The 19694-nt window shown below is 42.7% G+C and overlaps 1 protein-coding gene and 1 long non-coding RNA gene across 2 annotated transcripts in view; both read left to right on the forward strand.

The window, feature by feature from the left end:
• The first annotated feature begins 15 nt into the window (after nt 1-15).
• Nucleotides 16-1474, forward strand: LOC136444722 (uncharacterized). Its single transcript, XR_010757311.1, has 2 exons — nt 16-582; nt 678-1474. It is a non-coding gene; the product is annotated as an uncharacterized lncRNA (long non-coding RNA).
• A 2228-nt stretch (nt 1475-3702) lies between these two features.
• Nucleotides 3703-19694, forward strand: part of LOC136445447 (transmembrane protein 59-like) — a 37198-nt gene continuing 21206 nt past the window's right edge. Inside the window, exon 1 of the mRNA XM_066443475.1 lies at nt 3703-3903. Coding sequence (XP_066299572.1) covers nt 3757-3903 — 147 coding nt within the window. The 5' untranslated portion in view covers nt 3703-3756. The remainder of the gene's footprint in view (nt 3904-19694) is intronic.

Genomic DNA, 19694 nt, shown 5'->3' on the forward strand with positions numbered 1-19694 from the left:
TGTTTTGTATTGAGTGTTAGCAGCCTGCAGTTCTCAGGTGGAGTGCTAGGTGGTGCTGCCAGCAGTGGTTACCACAGTAGGCGTAAGGAAAGTAAATGAAACTGGTGCATGTTTTCAACCTTACCCATTCCACAAAATATGTGCTTTGTTGTCTTATAAAAAAAGATTAGCCGTATGAAACCAGTGCCTTTTGTACTACTGTATTTTTTTGCCCTGCTTCAAGTATATATAACCACTGAACACGCAATTTGCAACGTAAAATCTTGGACTAAATCGGAGCAAAGACAGAGCCTCTTGAACTGATAGCCATTTCAGGCCATACTGTGATCATCACTTCACACCTACCCAATCAGTGCCCTGGATGACCTGAGAGCAGCTGTACTCTTTCCGAAAAGTCAGTTATTACACTTCAAGTGTCACTCAAGATTGGTACAATCTCAAAGGAAGATTACCAGATAGCACTGTAGGGTTTGGTGATGCCTCTCTGCATCAGATTAGCTTTATTACAATGTTATGGTGGGAGTGCTAATGGCTGAGTGTACGGAAAGAGAGATAAAAACGTCTGTGTTTCCACTGAATCGTGTTAAGAATTTCTTAGCCTGGATGCCCGACCCCCAATCTCTAAAATATATATCGTGTGGGTTATGTATTTTTGAGATTGGGGGTCTGGCATCCAGGCTAAGAATTTCTGGGAGAGAGAAGTGACTGCCCTGGGGTATATACATACAGACCAGAAAGTATTGTACATGTAGGGTTGGTGTGTGTGGGTGTGTGGGATTAAGAACATTGCTCTGGGAGATTTGCAAACCAACAATAAAAATACACAAGAAAGCTATCAAGGAAAGAACACCAATTGATAGCAAGAGAAACATTACAGACCTGCTGACTGATAAAAAGCAAAAATCTAAACATTCTTGCAGCAATTATTATAAGATGGCAGTTTCTATGTTGTACTAGCACTTGATTTGTCTAGCCAAGGATATGAGACCAGGTGTGCCATTTTGATGTCCTAGTTACTGATAAGAACAGCATTCAGATGTTTTGAAGGAAAGCATAGCATACTTGGCTTTTATTAGTCCGTGCAAGAATGTTATTGGAAACAAGAGAGGATCGTTTTTCTACCTGCTTTGTTTCATTTACAGTCACCATTTTATGAATCTGTACCTTAGATATTTTGCCATTGATGCTTTAGTATTTATTGTATTATCTGTGTTAATTGACTAGTTTTACAACTGACTGTATAGAAATCATGCTTTTAATTAATACCCAGTATAATCTTTGTCAAATTATAGAATAAGGATAACTTAAATATGTGAAAAATGGGACTGAAGTGTTTTGAACCAGTTTGTGATATCAGAAACACTGGTGTGATACCTAGTGCACATGTTTGTGAGAACACCAGTGCTTGTTGTACATACACACTGTACATGTCCTGGGATAAATAAACAGGGTGACAATGTAGAAATACCTGAAACATGGTCTGTGGCTCTTGTGATAAGTAGGTTTAACATCTACTAACAATACATGATTCCACCAGGTTATATAATTCCGCCACCCGGAAAAGATACAAATGTACGTCCCCCAGTATGCTTATGCACTCCTGTATATCTAAACTGTGCATACAATGTACCTGTGGGGTGCTGCACTAGAAATCTCTCAAACCCACTGTTTTATAGTGGCAGATTTATGTAACCTGGTGGATTAATGTTGATGATTGTTAACATTACTTGTTTTACTATTTTGTATCATAAAAGGACTGTGGTTCATAAAAGTATGACACATTAATGGAAGGATGTGCAGGAAAACTGGATGGAGAAAGGGGATGGACAAACTGGGAGAGGGATAGATGGATAGATTGATGGATGAACAGATGGACAGATAAGGGAATGAAAAAATGTTATGTTACACGAATGTGGAATATTGCTATTCATTTTTAGTCTCTACCAGACTAACTACCCCGGCTATAGGGAGAATATTTGCCAGGGTTTCATTTGCAGGCTCCATTTTGTGTGAAATGTGATCTTCACCGTGGACTGACTGTACTGGCTAATTATTCCCTTTTCTGCCAAATTCTACGATAGGAGGGCCTAGTGGAGGCTAATTCATTGTATTCACAACTATTTTCCAAGGATTGGGCAAAAGCAACGGCTTATCGTGGCCCTCTCCTCTTATGATAGTTGAGCAAAATCCTGCAGTCAATGTGCCGTAGCAACAATGTTGTGTACTATTATTGCGTGAAACTTGAACCCTTTATAAAAAGCAACGTCATACATTAATGCTCCCTGATTGCCAGAGGCCTATAAGAGAATACCCAGTTCTGATCAGCCCTTAGCCTCCATATAACAGGCTGTCTGGGCCTTTTGGGGGCTGATAATACACTTTTTCTGATGACTTCTTTTTGTACTGTGTTGTTTGTGTAGCCAGCCTGTAACCATTTGGCTGCACAAACAAGCCAGTACAAAAAGAAGTCATCAGCTAAGGTGTATTATCAGCCACAGAAGAGCATGCAGAGGAGGACAACCTTCCCAGTAATCTTCGAGAGCAAAGAAGCTGCCATCACATCACATTATCAGCCCCCAAAAAGGCCCAGGGAGTGTGCTATGGAGGCTAATCAGCCCTGATAGTGGCAGTGATGTAGGTAATTGCTCAAGATTTGAAGTACTGTATGACATTTCATAAAGAGATTTAAAAAAATGGTCCTGATATGAAATTAAACTTCCCTGGAGTTGTAGCAATCTCTTGAATGTTGTATTTGGTTTGTAGTCAGGTGAATTTCTTTTCCTGCCTTTTTCTTTATATTCTACAAGGGAACAAATGCCCAGCCAGTGGGTGTCAACGTTCACTCCTTCATTTCAAGCCTGAATGACCTAAAATTTTATTTTAGGCTAGCTTGGCTTATATCCTCCTTGGGGGCATTTTCTTTCGATTAATCTATTTTTGATGATTCTGTGGGGAGAATATGCAAATTCTGTCTAACCAAAAAAATGTCAGGAATGCATTCTACTGAAACGGTACTTGTGAAATGAACCCCAATATGCCCAGATGTTGTCTCCACCAGACATCGAGGGGTCCAGACTAAAAAAAGTAGAAATTGGCCAAATAGTGAGAATTTTTTGCCAGATATTGCTTTTTTAATGTTGTGGCATACAGAAATAAAAGCAACACCTTTTAGGTAGATGGGGAGATTCTAGTGTATTTAATTAAACCTCATGGATTAATTATCTGCTGGATAAAACATATAACGTTAGACTTCAATTCGCCACTTTAGAAAAATGTGTCTGAGAGAGCTCTAGTGCAGCACTCCAAGGTATTTCACAGTTAAGATATACAGGAGTGCATTTTATAGGGTGACGTTGCATTGGAGATCTCTTTAGATGCATTTTTCTAGGGTACCTGGTAGATACATGTGTATACATGTATGTTGCTTAATATGTGACAGAATGATGATTTGACATTAAAACGTTTGGTGCCAAATTTTGAGAATGAACATTCCACAGATCAATGCTGTTACCTTAGCAAGGCACCAGTATTTTCAATGTCAACATTTTCTTTTCGTATCATGGACACAAAACAAAATGCACTGAGCTTTTCAACATTATTATTTTCAACTTCATTTGCATGCTCTGAACCCCCTTCAAAGTTCTGAAATGGAATGGCCCTCCTCCAGTATGAAGATCACGTTTCCTCACGCCGTCACGTGATCTATCTGCAAGTCTCGCGGGAGTTGAGAAGTCGGAGAGCTGCAGGAAGGCAAAAATGGCTACGCCGAAAGTGTTGATGCTGACGCTGGCGTCGTTTTTCTCCCTTTCAACGGCGTCCGAGTCCTTCGATCAGCTCTTAGGAGATGTGACGCCGTGTATCAAGTCCTGTGAGATGACGTACCCGCTGCACACCTACCCCAAGGTAAGTTGGAGCTTGCTACCTGCGGAGTTGTGCTCGTGTGCGGTGCTCTGTTGAAAGTGGTCAGGAGCGGGCGGCAGGGGGGCTTGCTCGGCCGGAGGTACCGGGTCCGCCCGCCGACCTCTTTACGGTCACGGCCAAGGAAAGCATGTACTTTCCATCTTCAGAAGAAAAAATCTTATCATACCCTTTCAGAACTCCAGACCCATTCTACCGGCTTGGGTTTTATTTGCGTTCAGAGTCTTTTGTGGGCGTTTTGTTGTTGGAGTTTGTGAAATGTACAGCGTGTAAACATCAGACTAGTTTTTGTAGACATCATCTGTAGCGCTTCCCTTGCTTCTGATTTCTTCTCGCTGTCTAGAACAAATGGGAATCAAAAGCCATTGATTTAAGCAAACTTTTGAACTTCTGATTTACTATGAACAACTGCTTGTAGGTGAAACCAAAGTATCCCAGTTTTTTTTTCAGTGTGAAAGTTTCTCATATGAGTGGAGTCAATTTCTCAAATAAGTTTTGCGGCGACACCGCGTTCAGCTAAAAATACAACTGATAGCACGAGATATATTTTACTATCCAAGGATTGACTTCAAATGACTATGTTTAAAAATAAATGAGAATTTTTCATTCATTCTTTGATTGGTGTAACTTTTGGCACTCCCGAAACCGTGAAAATTATTATTTATGAGGGAGATATTTGAAAAGTGAAAGTGTTGAACACGCTAGAAATTTCTGTAAAATCAAGTCTTGTTTTTCAGCCATATAGAATTATGACTGACAGGAGGGACTGATAAATGGTCATAATCAGTTGGGGCATTTCCAGTCCAATCAATGAAAAATTTAGAGCGGCAGCTGATGACTCATATAGATGCAAAGTACCAATTCTGGCTGGGAGACGCTGAAGCATTACAGGGAATTAACATCCTTTTAGCATAGGGGACGTCGGGACAAACCAGTCAGATTGCTCCGTCTTCCACCTGACTTTATGATCCAAGACTGTACCACGTGAGGGTCAAGAAGGAAGCCAGTTCTTCTTTGCATATCATTTATATTGAAAATTGTTTCAGCGATTCAGTCTGAGCAAAAGCACTCGGCCCCATGCCTTCAGGGAAATCTTCCTGGATTGGTTGGTTGTAAATGAAATTCCTGGTACATCTAAATGGCTCGTAAATATCGAAACACTTTTCATTTTGGCGAGCAAATGGCATGTGATCGACAGAAATGAATTCTAGCCGCAGGGAGCCATAGGGTATTGGTGCGGCGGTGTAAAATGCGGAGCTGTATTAACTGCTATGTCTCGGGGTAGCCACATACTTTACAGACCTGTCATTGATGGTACAGAAAGCTGGGGTGGGAGTTCGGGGATTATGATTGGAAAATTCGGGCAGGAGTCCTAATGGATGTGGGATTAGTGCCGGCCGGCTGTACCGGACAAACACCTCCGATTGGGGGAATTAATCGAATTTGGTGTACCTTGGTGAACGCAGCAACGCCTACTATTTTGCTACGTATACAAAAATACCTGGCACAGCCTGTGCGCTTGTGATGGTATTAAACCAGTTACATCCAGTAATGAAGTCAGACAAAATTTTTATAACCATGTTTTGCTTTGTGTATTTCATAATCACTATGCATTTCTAGAATTCTAGAAATTTTAGCAAATTATTCATTTCGGCTTTATTACTATGATATAAGGGAATTTTGTCATGAAAGTTGGATAAAACGTACCCGCCTTCCTTCAGGCAGAATTTACCCTCGCTTGCCCTTTCGCGGAAACGATGACAACCACATTAGTCAGGGGGACGGAAAGTAATTCCGTTGATTGATTGGGCGAGATATGGACTTATCGTATCATCCATAACCGAACCTACGGAACACCCCCGGGCAAGTCGCTGCATCCACGAGAGATCGGCGCCCTGTTTAGCGGGGAGTTTTAATTGCGCCCTTCCATCAATTGTTGCCCCTGCTGTGCAATATGTCGCACCTTTATCCCGCAGTTCCGTCAGCCAACATTTATATTTCTGTGTAGTTGTTGGCGTAACAATTAATTTCTCTAGCAGCCCGTCGTTCTTCGAGGTGCTTGCCTGTATGTGATTCATCTTTCTGCTTTTCATCGGCCAGCTTTCTGTACCATACCAGCCCGATTGCTTTGCAGAATTTGCTCATATAGAACATGTTAGGTTGTGTGTGTGTAGACGTGGTATTTCAAGCCCCACCCGAGTATAGAACTTTGGCGAAAGGTCACGCTCTCACAGCGAGAACTACCATCCATCATGCTTTGCAGGAGGCCTTCAAGCCGTACTACAAACCACAGCATTTGGGTTAGGGATTAGGAATAGAATATGCCCACCACCTAAAGGTCTAGCCATTTCTTTTCATTAGAAAAATGCTGCAACAAAAGAATCAACATCAGCAGATATCAGGTGAAACCGAAAGGAATGCATGTATTGAAGAGTGAATACTTTTATTGAACCATACCTCTGGGCATTCAGACAAGAAATACTTCAGTTTCGTAACTAGAAGGCAGTGAGTGGATTGAAAAATTTAGAGAGGATTTGAGAGCCCTGCTTTAGAAGTTTCAACAGGGTTTGTGTAAGAGCTCTCTAGTTTGAAATATCCGTTGTAGACAGTGCTGTGACGTATATCCTATCCGACAGTGTAGTGGCGTGAGTGCCCAGATATAGGGCCTTGGCAAAAAGCTATTTGAACTGTTTTTACAAAGATACGAATCTTGCCATTCAAAATGCAGTTTGTACTGTAAGTAAGAACGTTTCAAGCTTTCTGTGGGGAAAACATGGAGACATTTGTGAAAATGTTTTTTCAGGTTAGTTTGACGGATTGAAAATAAACGCTGGGTGTATTTAGTGGGTGTCCCACACCTGTCTAAAGGTTGGAGAGACCACCCTGGCTATGTTGTGTACATGGTGGCACCATGTGTCTCACACCTCCTGTATGTTTGTGTGGGTTTGATTGTACAGGCCATACTGACTGTTCCCACAAGACGGGGCGTTCATAGCCTCCTTTGCAGGCGTTCTAGGAGCACCAGCGTTTGGTTTGAGGGCAGCGCTGATTCGCGATGTTCAACATATGGACCAGGCTCTAATGCCAGGGAGATCATTGAAAATCGTGCATCAAGAGTTCAAAAAAAAATAAACGCCAGCACTTCTAGAATGCCTGCAAAGGAGGCAAGGGCGTTCACTTCTCCTGCTATAGAGTAGGGCGCCCACTGGAACCGGATCCGCCTCAGTTTACTGATTACATTGTATGGCTGAGTGCCGCACTTCTGCCCACGGTTCAGATCGTAGGTGAACATGGCAGAGACAAACAGTGTTTCCACAAACCATAACCAGTTACGTGATGAAGTCAGGCCTCATGAACTTCAGGCAATTCCTAACGATTATTGGAGATGCCATTTTTCTCACACAGAGAGTTTCCACTTGCTTCCTAGGCTGAGTGTTTGATAACACTGTTTGAGAGAAAACAGAGTGCAGTTTGAGGGCATTGATCTAATCATACATTTCATTATGCAGTAATGCTGGCGGGCTTTGGTCAAGCAAGGGGCCAGCTAGACTTCAGTTTTTGTAATGCATGAAACAGGCATCTTGTTGCAATGAATTATGAAAAGAACATTTAGTGCAGCTATCCCCACTACACTCTACAGTAGACTGAACCGAACTGAACCTACCATAGGACTAAGGATTTGTTTGGTGGACACAGAGAATGTTTGTGCCACTTGAAATGCAGGCTTTTTTCGAGGAGAGGTTTAGGTTTGTTTACTGGGTTAGGGATTTTATGCTACACCAGTACTGTTGCCACACAAGTAGTAGAGTCTAGAGACAAGGAGGGTGCAGTGAGCAAGCCTGGACAGGCTGTATATGGTGTTTGAGGGAGTGTGCACTGCTGCCTGCCAGTGTGAATGTTCTGTTTGTAGTGAGAGCTGCTGTACAAACATCCCCCTTCCCCTGTTGTGACAGGCTGGGTAGCCACACAGGGTCTCGCCCTTCAGCGGGCACTTGTCTGGAGAAGTTCAACAGCAAGCAATGACAACTGTGAAACCAAGAAGGAAGCACTTGTGGCAGCGCTGGAAGCTCATGACTTCTCTAGTTGATTAGCAAACAAATGTTCGGTGTTGATGTACAGGTAGACATGCTTGTGAAAGAAGAAGCTGCAAGTCCCTGTTATATTAGACCGACTGTTTTAAACTTGATTTAGGTGCCCATAATTCCCCGTCTCCTGCTGATGCAGTCTTTTGGTATGAAATCTGTGTTGGTTATAACTCATAGGGTTAGACAGCAGGGTACCCGAATCTGTGTCTGTGTAGTCTAGCATGTAGTCATGTGTTTATGTTAGAATTTCTGTACAAAACACTGACTCAGTGTGGCCCAGGTTTCAGTAAGTAATTGATGCAAAACATAGGGTGGCCCAGCTATCTATATATTAATTATGAGACACAACACAGGGAGGTCCAGCTATGTATCAATTATGATTCACAACACACTGAGTGTGGCCCCGCTCCTACTGCCCAGTAGGTTCTGTATCACAGCCGCGGCTTCCAATAGTGATGCACAAAGGCAGCCATTAGGAGTGAGCTACCAGCTGTTTAGTGTGAGAAAGCCTCCTGTGGCCCCTGATCTCAGCCCTCTGCCCGCCACTATTCAATGCCTCCGCTGGAGAGAGGCTCTCCTGCCATTGTTGTGCGGCTCACGGACGCAGCGCCCATAGTTTGCCGGGATTGCAATTTTACAGTGGACCGGACCGAGACCCCGAGCTAATCCTCACGCAGCCACATCATTTAGCGTCCGCCAACAGCAATCAGGATGATTCGCAGCGAGCACAAACTTAATTTGCGAGATGGGCAGGGAGAAAGAACAATATATAAATTTCCTGGCTGTCTCGGCAGGTCTGGGTCGGCGGGGTCAATGGAATATTATTGCAAAGGAAACGATCACGCTGGGTTGGAAGCAGAATTTGGCACGGCAAGCCCCACAAAACGTACCCTAAACCTCACAATACCCATTCCTGTGGAGGTGGCAGTGCGGCACTATGAATAACAATGAATGTGTCCACAAAGATTTATGCTCTGTGAATTTACAGCAAAGCTGCCATTGATATTGCAACTTTAATCTTCTGATGACTTATGCATACGTCTTGCTGTCACCAAAATGGTGTTCAGGATAGGTGAGGCCAGAGGTATAGTGGAAAAATTCACACCAAAGCTGACAATGGCTCTGAAACAATACGACAGTTTATATTTAGCAGGGTCCCTGTGAATTGGGTCTATTTGTGGGGGAGAAAGGCTGTTAAATCCCATGCAGGGACATGATTCTCTGCTAAGTAGGTGTCAAAAATTGTGAATGGGACAATTATAGGACTGTTGTGAAGATAAAGGGAGGGATCTTCACAAATTACCACAGTCATGGAGATCATTAACATCTAAAGGAATAGTCTAGGGAAGCACTTGCAGGGGGTGAACGTACACAACTAGCTAGTGGAAGCAATGGTTCATGTAAAGTCCACATATATACAAGTTAAAAGTTCTTACAATGTTTGATTTAAAGAAGAAATTAGCCTTGATATTTCTGCAGACAAGAAGGGAGTTGTTCTTGATATTGAATATTTTACAACTTATTGAATATTTTACAACTTCCTATTGTGTTTTGTCATGTATTTGTTTTGGGCTGAGGCTGGAAAAGTGAGGGTTGCCCGAGGGCTTCGTAACTCTGTGGGAAACTAGTACGATAATTATGCTTTATTTACATAGTCTGTCCTTTTACAGTTCATTTGGTAGGTCTTTTGTTAGTAGGGAAGGCTGGAAGTTTTCTCCCCCATTTGCAATCTTTCTCTTTTCCGTTTGCCTTTGATTCTAGTTACATTTTTCCTATTGTCAATCCTCTCTTCTATTTCTTCCTTCCTTGGTCTGCTAATTTTCCTGTACAGTACAGATAACAAGAATAGATGAGAAAAGAAATTCTGTCAAAGCAACGTTTCTTCCCATTACATCAGCTAGATTATATTTAATGCTGCCGCCATCACATGATGGATTGTCTTTACATTGTACTTTATCATGTGCATATCATATGCCAAAACCTTCATCCTTACTTCTCTTCAAAAGACTGGTAGTTACAGAAGAATTCACCAGATGACTTCAACATTTAAGTAAAGCACACCACAGGGACAGAAATAATCACTTTGTGGTTCCTCCAGACACAAAGCAGTTTTGTGGGCAGACATACCTCCTAAACTGCATCAGATAAAGAGGAGAACCAATGTGTGGAAATCATTGTAGCTACCTCCATACGGTATCTATGTCTGCCATCTCTTGGAAATGTACATGTTGTCTGCCCTTGTCTCTGTACATTTGCTTGCAGGTTTAATCAGGGATTTAATGATTTTCGTGTGTGTTTGTTGCTTATTGCATTTATCTCTTCTAATGATATCTCAGTCTGGCATCTCTGGACCCTGCCTACACAGGTTCTAAATGAGAGAATGAGTGAGGATGAATTACTCTGCAGTTACAATTTTCCAGTATCTGCGTCTGTCATCTCTTCTGCTGTCTGATTGGTCTCCATGGATTTTTGTCAGTTATACATGTAGCGTTGCGGAGCCATTCGTCTGAGGCTCTAGTGGATAATTAGCTAGGAAAGACTTGCTAAACAAAGGATTATAGATTGCGAACATTTTATTCAGGGCACACGGGAGGATTTTGCAGAGTTTTCGGCTTTTGACAATAAGACCCCGTTCACACTCGTTTTTTTCAATCGCGATTGAAGTATAATCGCGATTGAATCGATCCGATCGCGATTGATTTTTTCAGTGTGAACGCTCCCAATCGCGATTGGAACGATCCAAAACGATCCAATCGCGATTGGATTGTAACTACCTCCGGAGGTAGTTTGATTGGATTAATCGTGATCGGATCCAATCCAATCCTATCAAATTTTGAGTGTGAACACAACTACGATTCATTTCATCGCGATCGTCGGGGATTTCGACTGATTCCGGGGGTGGGAGGTCATACATCCGGGTACGTGTGGTTATAGTTCGCATCGCGCGGGAAAACAAACCCAAGCCACGCACGTCAAATCGCTCTCTTACAACAACAACAACAACTTTTCATCGTCAACAATGCCCAAGAAGAAGGATAAAACTCCGTCAGCAACTTCAGCTGGTGGCAGGTGGTGCGATGAGGAGACCAGGGTCCAGGGCCAAACTGGGGAAATGTCTAGCCTCCACCAGGCCCTCTTACGGGCTTATGAATCGTAGAATTCGGCAGAAAAAGGAATAATTAGCCAGTAGAGTCAGTCCACAGTGAAGATCACATTTCGCCCGTTTAGTTAGTCTGGTAGAGACTAGGAAATGTCACCGAAAGTGGGACATTTACCAGATGGTCGCCGATGGTATGGCGGAGCACGGGTTTGCTTCAATCGCGATCGGATCACGGCGTACTTTAATCCACTTGGCGAAAAGCAGTGTGAACGCAAAAGTTTCTTTGCGTTCAATCGCGATCAGATTGGACAATCGCGATTATACTTCAATCGCGATTGAAAAAAATGAGTGTGAACGGGGTCTAAGTTCTGAACTGCTGCAGTACGAACCTTGGGGAATTTTCAGCCATTTTTAATCTCACAGTTTGCCAAACTGGTTGAAGATGCCATCTTGTACATATTTTTGCTGTCACAAATATTGAAAGAAACTGATAGATTTTTCTATGACGTACTGAAACTTTGGAAGCATATAGCTTCATGTCTTTGTAAACAGCTGCGGGCATTGGACAGACCCGTCCAACAAGTACTTGTAACTTAGTAAGTGACTCTGTTATCATGTGTAAGTGACAGATAATGGATTACAACATGTTACAGTAGCTTTACACACCTGAGGAGCCGCCATGAAGAATGTCGCCTAATTAGGCCGGTTCTCGGTTCGTTAGAGCTCCCACCTTACGACCTTTCCGAAATGGCTAGGTGCAGACTGCTTTTACGTGGCTGGGCATCAAATGCAGGGCTCAGATTTTACTCGTTTGGCAGGATAACATGTGCATTTTATGTATGATCATGAAAGTTGTTGCTGGGCATGGTGGGGAGAAATTAAAATTTATGTCCCTGGGATTGGAAGGTTACACAATGTCATCAGAGGCTCAGATAAGTCATAGAAATGAATGGTTGATTCTAAACCGGAATCTTTTTTCCTTGTGTCACCGTAAATGCCTGTAAGTTCACGGGGATGTTAGATTTATTTCACGATGGAGAAAATGCAGTGTTTGCGCTGTTGTTTAGCTCGTGGTTGAAACGGGGGGGGTGAGGCAGCGGACAGAAAAGCATTTTCGTGATGGTTTTAAGTTCGCGGTGAAGTGCTTACTACGTAAAGTGGAAACACAAAACCACAGTGAAAAAATGTCCACATTTGTAGTGCCTTGTCCCTAATGCCTTGTTTGGAGGAACCCCTACCTTGATGAAAGACTGTCTTTAGTACATGGTAAATCTGGACCACACAGATGATAGACAGCTGTTATGACAAGGAAAGCCTGTCCATAAACCTGTCCCTGTGTGTTATGTGCCATCACCTCTCCTGTGTCTAGTTTTCCATTTCGTAATGGTTGCATCGTAACTACAACTGGTGCCACATTTCAGAAATACAAATTTGAAGTTTCTCTATGACATTCAGACATTCTTTAGTTCTATAAATGAGTAGAGTAGAGTACAGTAGAGTAGAGAAGAGAAGAGAAGTTGAGGCCACTCATCTATTTACTGAATGAACTGTCATTCCTGGCTTGTGTGAACAATCCAGGGTCTTGTAGTTGTATACTATAGTTTGATATTCCATACGTTTGTTAAGTCTATATGTTTCCATTGATTCATCATTTGTCAATTTATTTATGACAAGTTATACATCATGGCACATGAATATGCGAGAAGGTTTTGTCCCATTTCTGATATCTGTGTCAGCCTAATCAACAGTTGTGGCAGCTTTTCATGTAGGTCAACTGTTATTGGACAGTTAAAAGAAATCAATAAAACCTTTGGTCATAAACTTGCCGAAATTTGTTGTTACACCTGCCCATAACTCACATCCGGAATACTGTTTAGCTGCAGTTTTCCTGTTGTAAAATAAGAAGACAAATGTTTGCTGTCTTGGACTGGTCTAAATTACAGTACATGTACCTGTGCATGTAGGTAATGACAGACACAGGCAAGCCTTGTACCAGCAAAATGAGGTCAAGAAGGGCAAGACTGTTTGCTGTAAGCAGATGACAAAGAGACTTCGCCATGCAGTATGCTGGCGGAAAGGGCCAGAAATACTTATGAAAGTTTGTTTTTCACTTAGAAAATTGATTGCACGAGCTTGGAATGCCGGAGGTAGACAAAATGTTTTGTACGATTCTTTTGTGGACATTTAGGAAATGTTACACAGCTGTTTTGTCTACAACTGATGCAGCCGAGTCATGTAAATTGCCTGCGCATCCTAGCAATTTATGTCCGTTTCTATGGACATGCAGAAGCACAGGAAAACGTAGAAGTGCACCAGCCTTGAATTTAACGACACAGGGCCAGGAAGAGTCGACGAAGCATGCCAACTCAGCTGCGCTGACAATGGCTTTATTGTACACACTCCTTGTACATCATGTCGGTACCTACGACTTGGTCGTAAAATTTTATTCTTTTCGGAAATAAAAAGCAGCCTCCGGGGCTTAAGGTGCATCAACCATCCCAAGGTCAATCTGTTCTGTCGCCGTGGTAACAGATTTTATGTCCAGGGAAGGAGGCTTGGCATAAGGGATGATATAAATCCATGCGGCTATACTCTGGAAAATATATACATTAGATAACAGCTACCCATCTTCTTCTTTTCAATGTGCATGCACCATATTTTCTCCGGTAAGCATGGGATAGGGGATAAAGCAAAACCAGATGGATGCACTCAGGAAAATTTACAATCAGATGATAGCTACATATCTTTGCTACAGTGCTACAGTTACATGTTTCTCTGGTAAGTGTTTGCACAGGTTACTTATGTGCTGGCGTGCCATGAGGAATAGTATCACAGAGAGGGGTGCACACTAATTGGCAATGATTCAAAGATAACTTGAGAATTTATTTGTGGTGCTCATTGCTGAAGACAAAGACAAGCTGGTATGGTGTTTTGTACGGGAATCTCTGAATGTCCAAAATGGTCTGTTGAGAATGGCACATAGTTGAGAGACTGGTGGGGAAAGGGTCATTGGATCACCACCTTTACCCTCTACCTACCTTCTGAATAGGACCAGCTTTTGCGATACATGTAAGAAAGTGGAGGGGGAGAGAACAACACTAGCCTTCTTCTCTGACTAGGGACTACTTGTTAGAGCTCACAATACATTAACATGGTTTTGTGGAGTGTTTGCATTTGAAAGGCCACTGGAAATCTTACAGTGTTGCCGCATACATTTGCTAGTTTCAGATAAACTTTGAGGGTAGTCACTGTCAAGCTGCATGTGTGAGGTAGAAAATACAGGAAAACTGAAAACACAGACTTTTTCCCTCAGACCTTGCCAGACATAATACCAGCCCACATGTTTACATGTGCATACCTGGTTGCTACTCTGTATTTTCGGAGGACAAGACCTGAAGTGGAACAAAACAGTCCACTTGTCTGTCCACTACCTTGTTAGGTGGATGCCTGTCTTGTGCCCAGCAGGCGGCCGTCCTGAACAGCTGCTTTTAGTACCCGTGGAAATCACATTTTCACGTCTGTCAGGTCCAGACTTGTCACCTGTTCAACTACCTCTGGGTCCCACTGGAGCAGGCTCTTGTGTTTGCTTTCTTTATATCTTTTCCCTACTTGTAGTGTTAGTTACTAATAGTTAGTGCCTTCGTTTTTGTATCAGCACCTGTTTCTATTTGTATTCTCAGAATCTATTGTCATTATCAGAAGAGGTGGCCATGCAATCTCTCCGCAAGGTTGAAACCGCAAGGCTGTTTTCAAAAGCCATTTGCTGTGTACCTCCGGGTTTGCATTCATTAGTGCGTAGAGTTAGCTCTACGGAGCTTGAAAAACCTTAGCGCTGGGCTATAGAAGAAACTTTATTGTAAAGTTCAGATCGTAAATGTCAGTACTGCCTGTGCAAAGAAAAAGCCATTTTCTAGCCTTGGTTAGCTGGTGGCAACATAATCCCATAACTGTCACACCGGTCTGAGACCAGGTGACTAATGAAGGGCATGTTTTGACAAGACAGATGCGGTAAGGCCCTTCTCCTGACAATGTTCATATCATGTAACACCCTGCTATACTTTATTGGACATGCTGTAAGCCCTGTCAGTCCCACTCATCATTCTACCTCCATGGCAGGAGTGTGTAAATTTCCACAGCTTATGGCTTTACCTGTCAGGGTGATCCATGTGGGGTGTACTGTGTAGAATGCCGCTGTTCGGACTAATTCGCTGGTTCTCACTCTTTCCTTGGCAGAAAACAGTTTGATCAAGTTAAGAGAAAAGTTGAGAATACTGTTTTACTTGGTTTCATTTGGCTTGACTCCCTTTAGGCTACGTTTTTTCTTAGTCAATTTGAGGCGGTCTTATGATTGTTCAAAGAGAAACATTTTTCAAGCTGTCATCTTGATCAAGGCTTCAAAGAAATTTCTGTATCACCTTACCATGGGTGACAGAGTATGAAATATCCATCTGTGACTTTCAGTTTGCAGTCATAAACCGAAACTGCATGTATGAAGTTCAGAAATTTGTAATTTTGCTGTCCAAAAAAGTTCAACGTTAGAAATCTATGTACTGCGAAGTGAATAACCGTGTGGTACATAAACCAACAAATTTCGCTGACTTGTCTTGGTGTGATATATAGTTGAGTCATTTGATTGATTTAGTTGCAGCCTCGACTGATTTGTCATGTTCTACAGGTTAAGCTCCGAGGGTATCAATAAAGGTGTGTAGGTGTAACAACAGACATCCGTCACAGTAAGGCACCATTAGCAGTCTTGCAGTGTGTAGCTTATATCTTTAACCTTTTTGGGATAGGATCTACCTGCACTGAAGGTTGGTTGATTGATTGATGAAGGGGAAATTCTTGGTGTAGGGACACAGGTGCAAACAGCGGTATTCATCAAGGGTTGACATTTTATAGTGGTCACACATTCTGAACAGTCCTACCCTGGGAGACCAGGCCCCAGAGTCGGTGCGTGCAGGACTTGCCACCCCTACTATCCCGCTGGCCCACACGATCCAGCCGGCCCCCACTTACTGCTTGCCCCACGCTTGCTGCGTGCAGTGGTGATTGCTTGTAGCAAGTCCTGCGCACACCGACTCACAGGGTCTGGTCTCCTAGGGTAGGACAGTCCACGCTGCTATGATTGATGTAGTGAGGAAAGCATCAAAAGTTTGTACCATTTCCAATTCTATCTACCTAAACAGCCATTTGAATGGAATAAGTTGTGAACTTGACTTTCAATTTCATAAGGTTTCTTTTCATGACTGAAAGTTTATCAAGACAATGGCTGTCTCCAGAACCCATCCCTCAGTCCCGGGATGGAAAGTTACTTGTTGGGACAGTTATAAATTTCAGCCCTTCTATCCAAAAATCTGAACTTCATGACAAGAAAGTGATGAAATTGTATATTTCTAATCTAAAAATAACAGATTTAGCAGAAAATTAACAAAATGGGCTCCCAAATGATGCGTAGGACAGAAAAAAAGCTTGAGACAGCCCTGATCAAGACAGTTCAGGTTCTGCAACTCGGCCCATGCCCAGCGAACAGTTATGTTGGTAAACCATGTTCAAACTACTAAAACATATCCAAGGAATCTTTGCACAGTTTAGGTTTTATTTGATCAATGTTTCTGAAGTCCTAACCTTGCAGGTGAGGATTCTGTTCCCAGCATGAAGCGGTAACGGTGCCTTACCCGCCTTTATTCCCTGACACTTTCGCCCGCCAAAACAAGACAGAACCATCTGCTGGCCCTTTGTGGAAGTGTGAATTTCCACTCTTTCACCCGACCCTTTATTGAACGTTCTTTTGTTACTAGGGATACAGTTGGTGTTTGGCTCAGCGGGGAGCCCGGGATCTTTCGGAGATGCCCTTAGGCCCCGCTTTCAGCCTTTTTTTTCTCCTTTCCCTCTCTGATGTACTTTATAGGCTACATCTGCTGGCCTAGGCTGCTTGAACTAAAGCCTTGAGTTTAGAAAGACTGAAATACTTGGACAAAAGTTGTGACATTTATAGTAGATCCGTGAGGTGGACTATGGTAATCCAGCTCTGGCTGTCTTCCTGTAGTTTAACTGCTGTTGTTGCACGGTCACGAATCTTACGAGATCTCCTCGCAAAGACTGAACCATTTGAAACATTCTGAATGACGTTGGCTTCCTTTCTGACTGAGACTTGTAGCACCATTTAAAATGGCTCCCAGAATCAAAAGGAAGCCGGGATAAGAGCATTGGTGCCACGGAAATGAAAAAAGTACTTGCGTCATCTCAAGCTTTATCTGAACAGCTCTTAAAAGTGTCCTTCAACCATGGAAGTTCACTTTAAAAGGAAAGTTCAATCTGTTCGCTTGAAGCGGCAACTAACATGTAAAATGATACGTGCTAGAAGCAACGTAAACAGTATTGATTTTTCCAGGTGGAAGTTTTCAAGGGTTCTCAAAATACCAACCAATCTTTGCATGGTATATGCTTGTCTAAAATACATCCTTGCTTACAGGGTGTGAAGGGAAAAGGTTTTTCAGCTCTGGGTCTATTGTTGTCTTCCATATGGTTCATAGCAGATGGACAGGTCACATTTCTGTTGGATAGAAAACCTTGAAATCAATTTCTAGGGTTGGACAGTTGGCTCCCTGTGCTGTCATCGTTAACAAGGAATTTATTACACAATTGCACCAGATACCCAGTAATTCTAGCAAATGGTTTTCGTCAAAGTTTATGGGAAATGCTTCAGTACCAAGTAGAGCAACTTCCCAGGCAAGTGTGTATATCATACGACCGGCCTCCCCACTAACTACAGTCAAACCTGCCCAAGGCGACCACCCGGCGGACCGAGCAAAAACGGTCGCGATAGACAGGTGGTCGCCATGAAGAGGATTCCACTCACATGTTTCCAGGTCGAGGTGTTCAAATACAGTGTATTACGTTGATGGATGGAAAATTATGTGAATTTAAACAGCATGAGCCCCACCAGGTTCAATTTCTCATTTACAAAAAGAGGCTACAAATATTACATTTTCCGTTACCATTGTAATAATATTGTACACCGCTACATCGTGTACACATTTTCTTAATAATTTTGACTACAAAACAATGATTGCCTCGATGATCGCAGCACCATCCCGCTTTCACACGTTAGATTAAATAGCACACGCACATCATCGAAGTTTTAAGGCCTAAGACAAATCCCTAGAAAACACCTGCTGGCCCCAACCTTTTTTGGGGCGCCGACCGCTGGATAAAAGGGTCAAAAAGTTTTGGATCTGACAACTAAAGATGAAAACGGAACGGTGTGATTTCGTGTGAAATCCGACAGCAAAATGATCCGATGTCACCACAAGCTTGAAAATTAGGGCGGCCACCATGGGCAGGGATTGTGCTCTGTGCGGTCCCAATTCGTGGCGGTCGCGGTCGCGTTGGACAGGTGGTCGCCTTGGGCAGGCAGCTTAATGCTTGTGCCTATGGGGAAAATTTTTGGGACCGAGAAAAAGCGGTCGCCATGGCCAGGTGGTCGCGTTGAAAAGGTGGTCGCCTAGGCAGGTTTGACTGTACATTGTATTGTAGAATTCTGCTAGATCCCAGGTGGAAGGTTTTACATGTGATGCCTCGCAAGAATGCAGATGACAAAATAGCGAAAACATATTTCAACTAGAAAGGCCGACATTTGCTTCTGAGCAAATTCAGCATATTTCACTCCCTCCCCATGCAATAATGGATGTTTTGTGAGCATGTTCCTGCAACGTTTTAAGGCCTGTTTAAAAAAAACAAAAAACGTCAGAGAGTATTTGCCTTCTTTGCTTCCAGGTCGTTTGATCGATTTAACTGAAATGACAGGAGGAGGAGGAGGAGGAGGAGAAGAAACCTGAGGAAAAACAATATATTTCACTCTACCCATGCCTACAGTATGGGGAGTGAAATATAATAAAGTTTCCCTGGGTAATGATTGTATCTTGTCTAGTTGTCACTGAAGACTATACCTTGCCTAAACCAGGGCAGACATTATCTTAATATTTATCTCTCACAGATGACATTTCTTGTTTCTTTAGATAAAAGCTTTTCACACTTCTTTTAAGAAAAAAACTGCCCATTTTGGTGATGACTCTTGGGTCCACATATCACTCACCCTCAGCCTATATGTGCTAATCTATGGTATGAAGGGAAGAGGGATTCAATTTCTACCCAGGCAAGGACAAACTCTGCTATAGAAATTTCCAAATTTCCCTGTGGGGTTCGGGGCAGTAAAGGGCAGTGCCTGGTGCTTGGTGTAGCCTCAGATAACAGACAGCTGGGCGAGCAATTCTGTCAGAGCGCAGGCAGCTCTGGGTCCCTGGATAGTAGTGGGAGTCTGAATGGGGGGATCCTAGAAACGCTTGACGGTTAATTTAGGGGGGCCGACAATGCTTAATGGTGAATTTAGGAGGGCTGACAAAGTTTAATGCTAAATTGGCTTGATATTACAAAAAGTTTTGGGAATGATTTTATCTGATCATCATTACATTCATGCGATGTCTGGTGAAACTAGGTTGTGAACATTGACACAACCATGTGCTCCATTGTGTCTTTTGGGCTATATGGCATCCAAGTATATACAAAGAATTTACCAATAACGCTTGACGACG

This window comes from Branchiostoma lanceolatum, chromosome 11 (assembly GCF_035083965.1).
Source record: "Branchiostoma lanceolatum isolate klBraLanc5 chromosome 11, klBraLanc5.hap2, whole genome shotgun sequence".
Taxonomy (NCBI): Eukaryota; Metazoa; Chordata; class Leptocardii; order Amphioxiformes; family Branchiostomatidae; genus Branchiostoma; species Branchiostoma lanceolatum.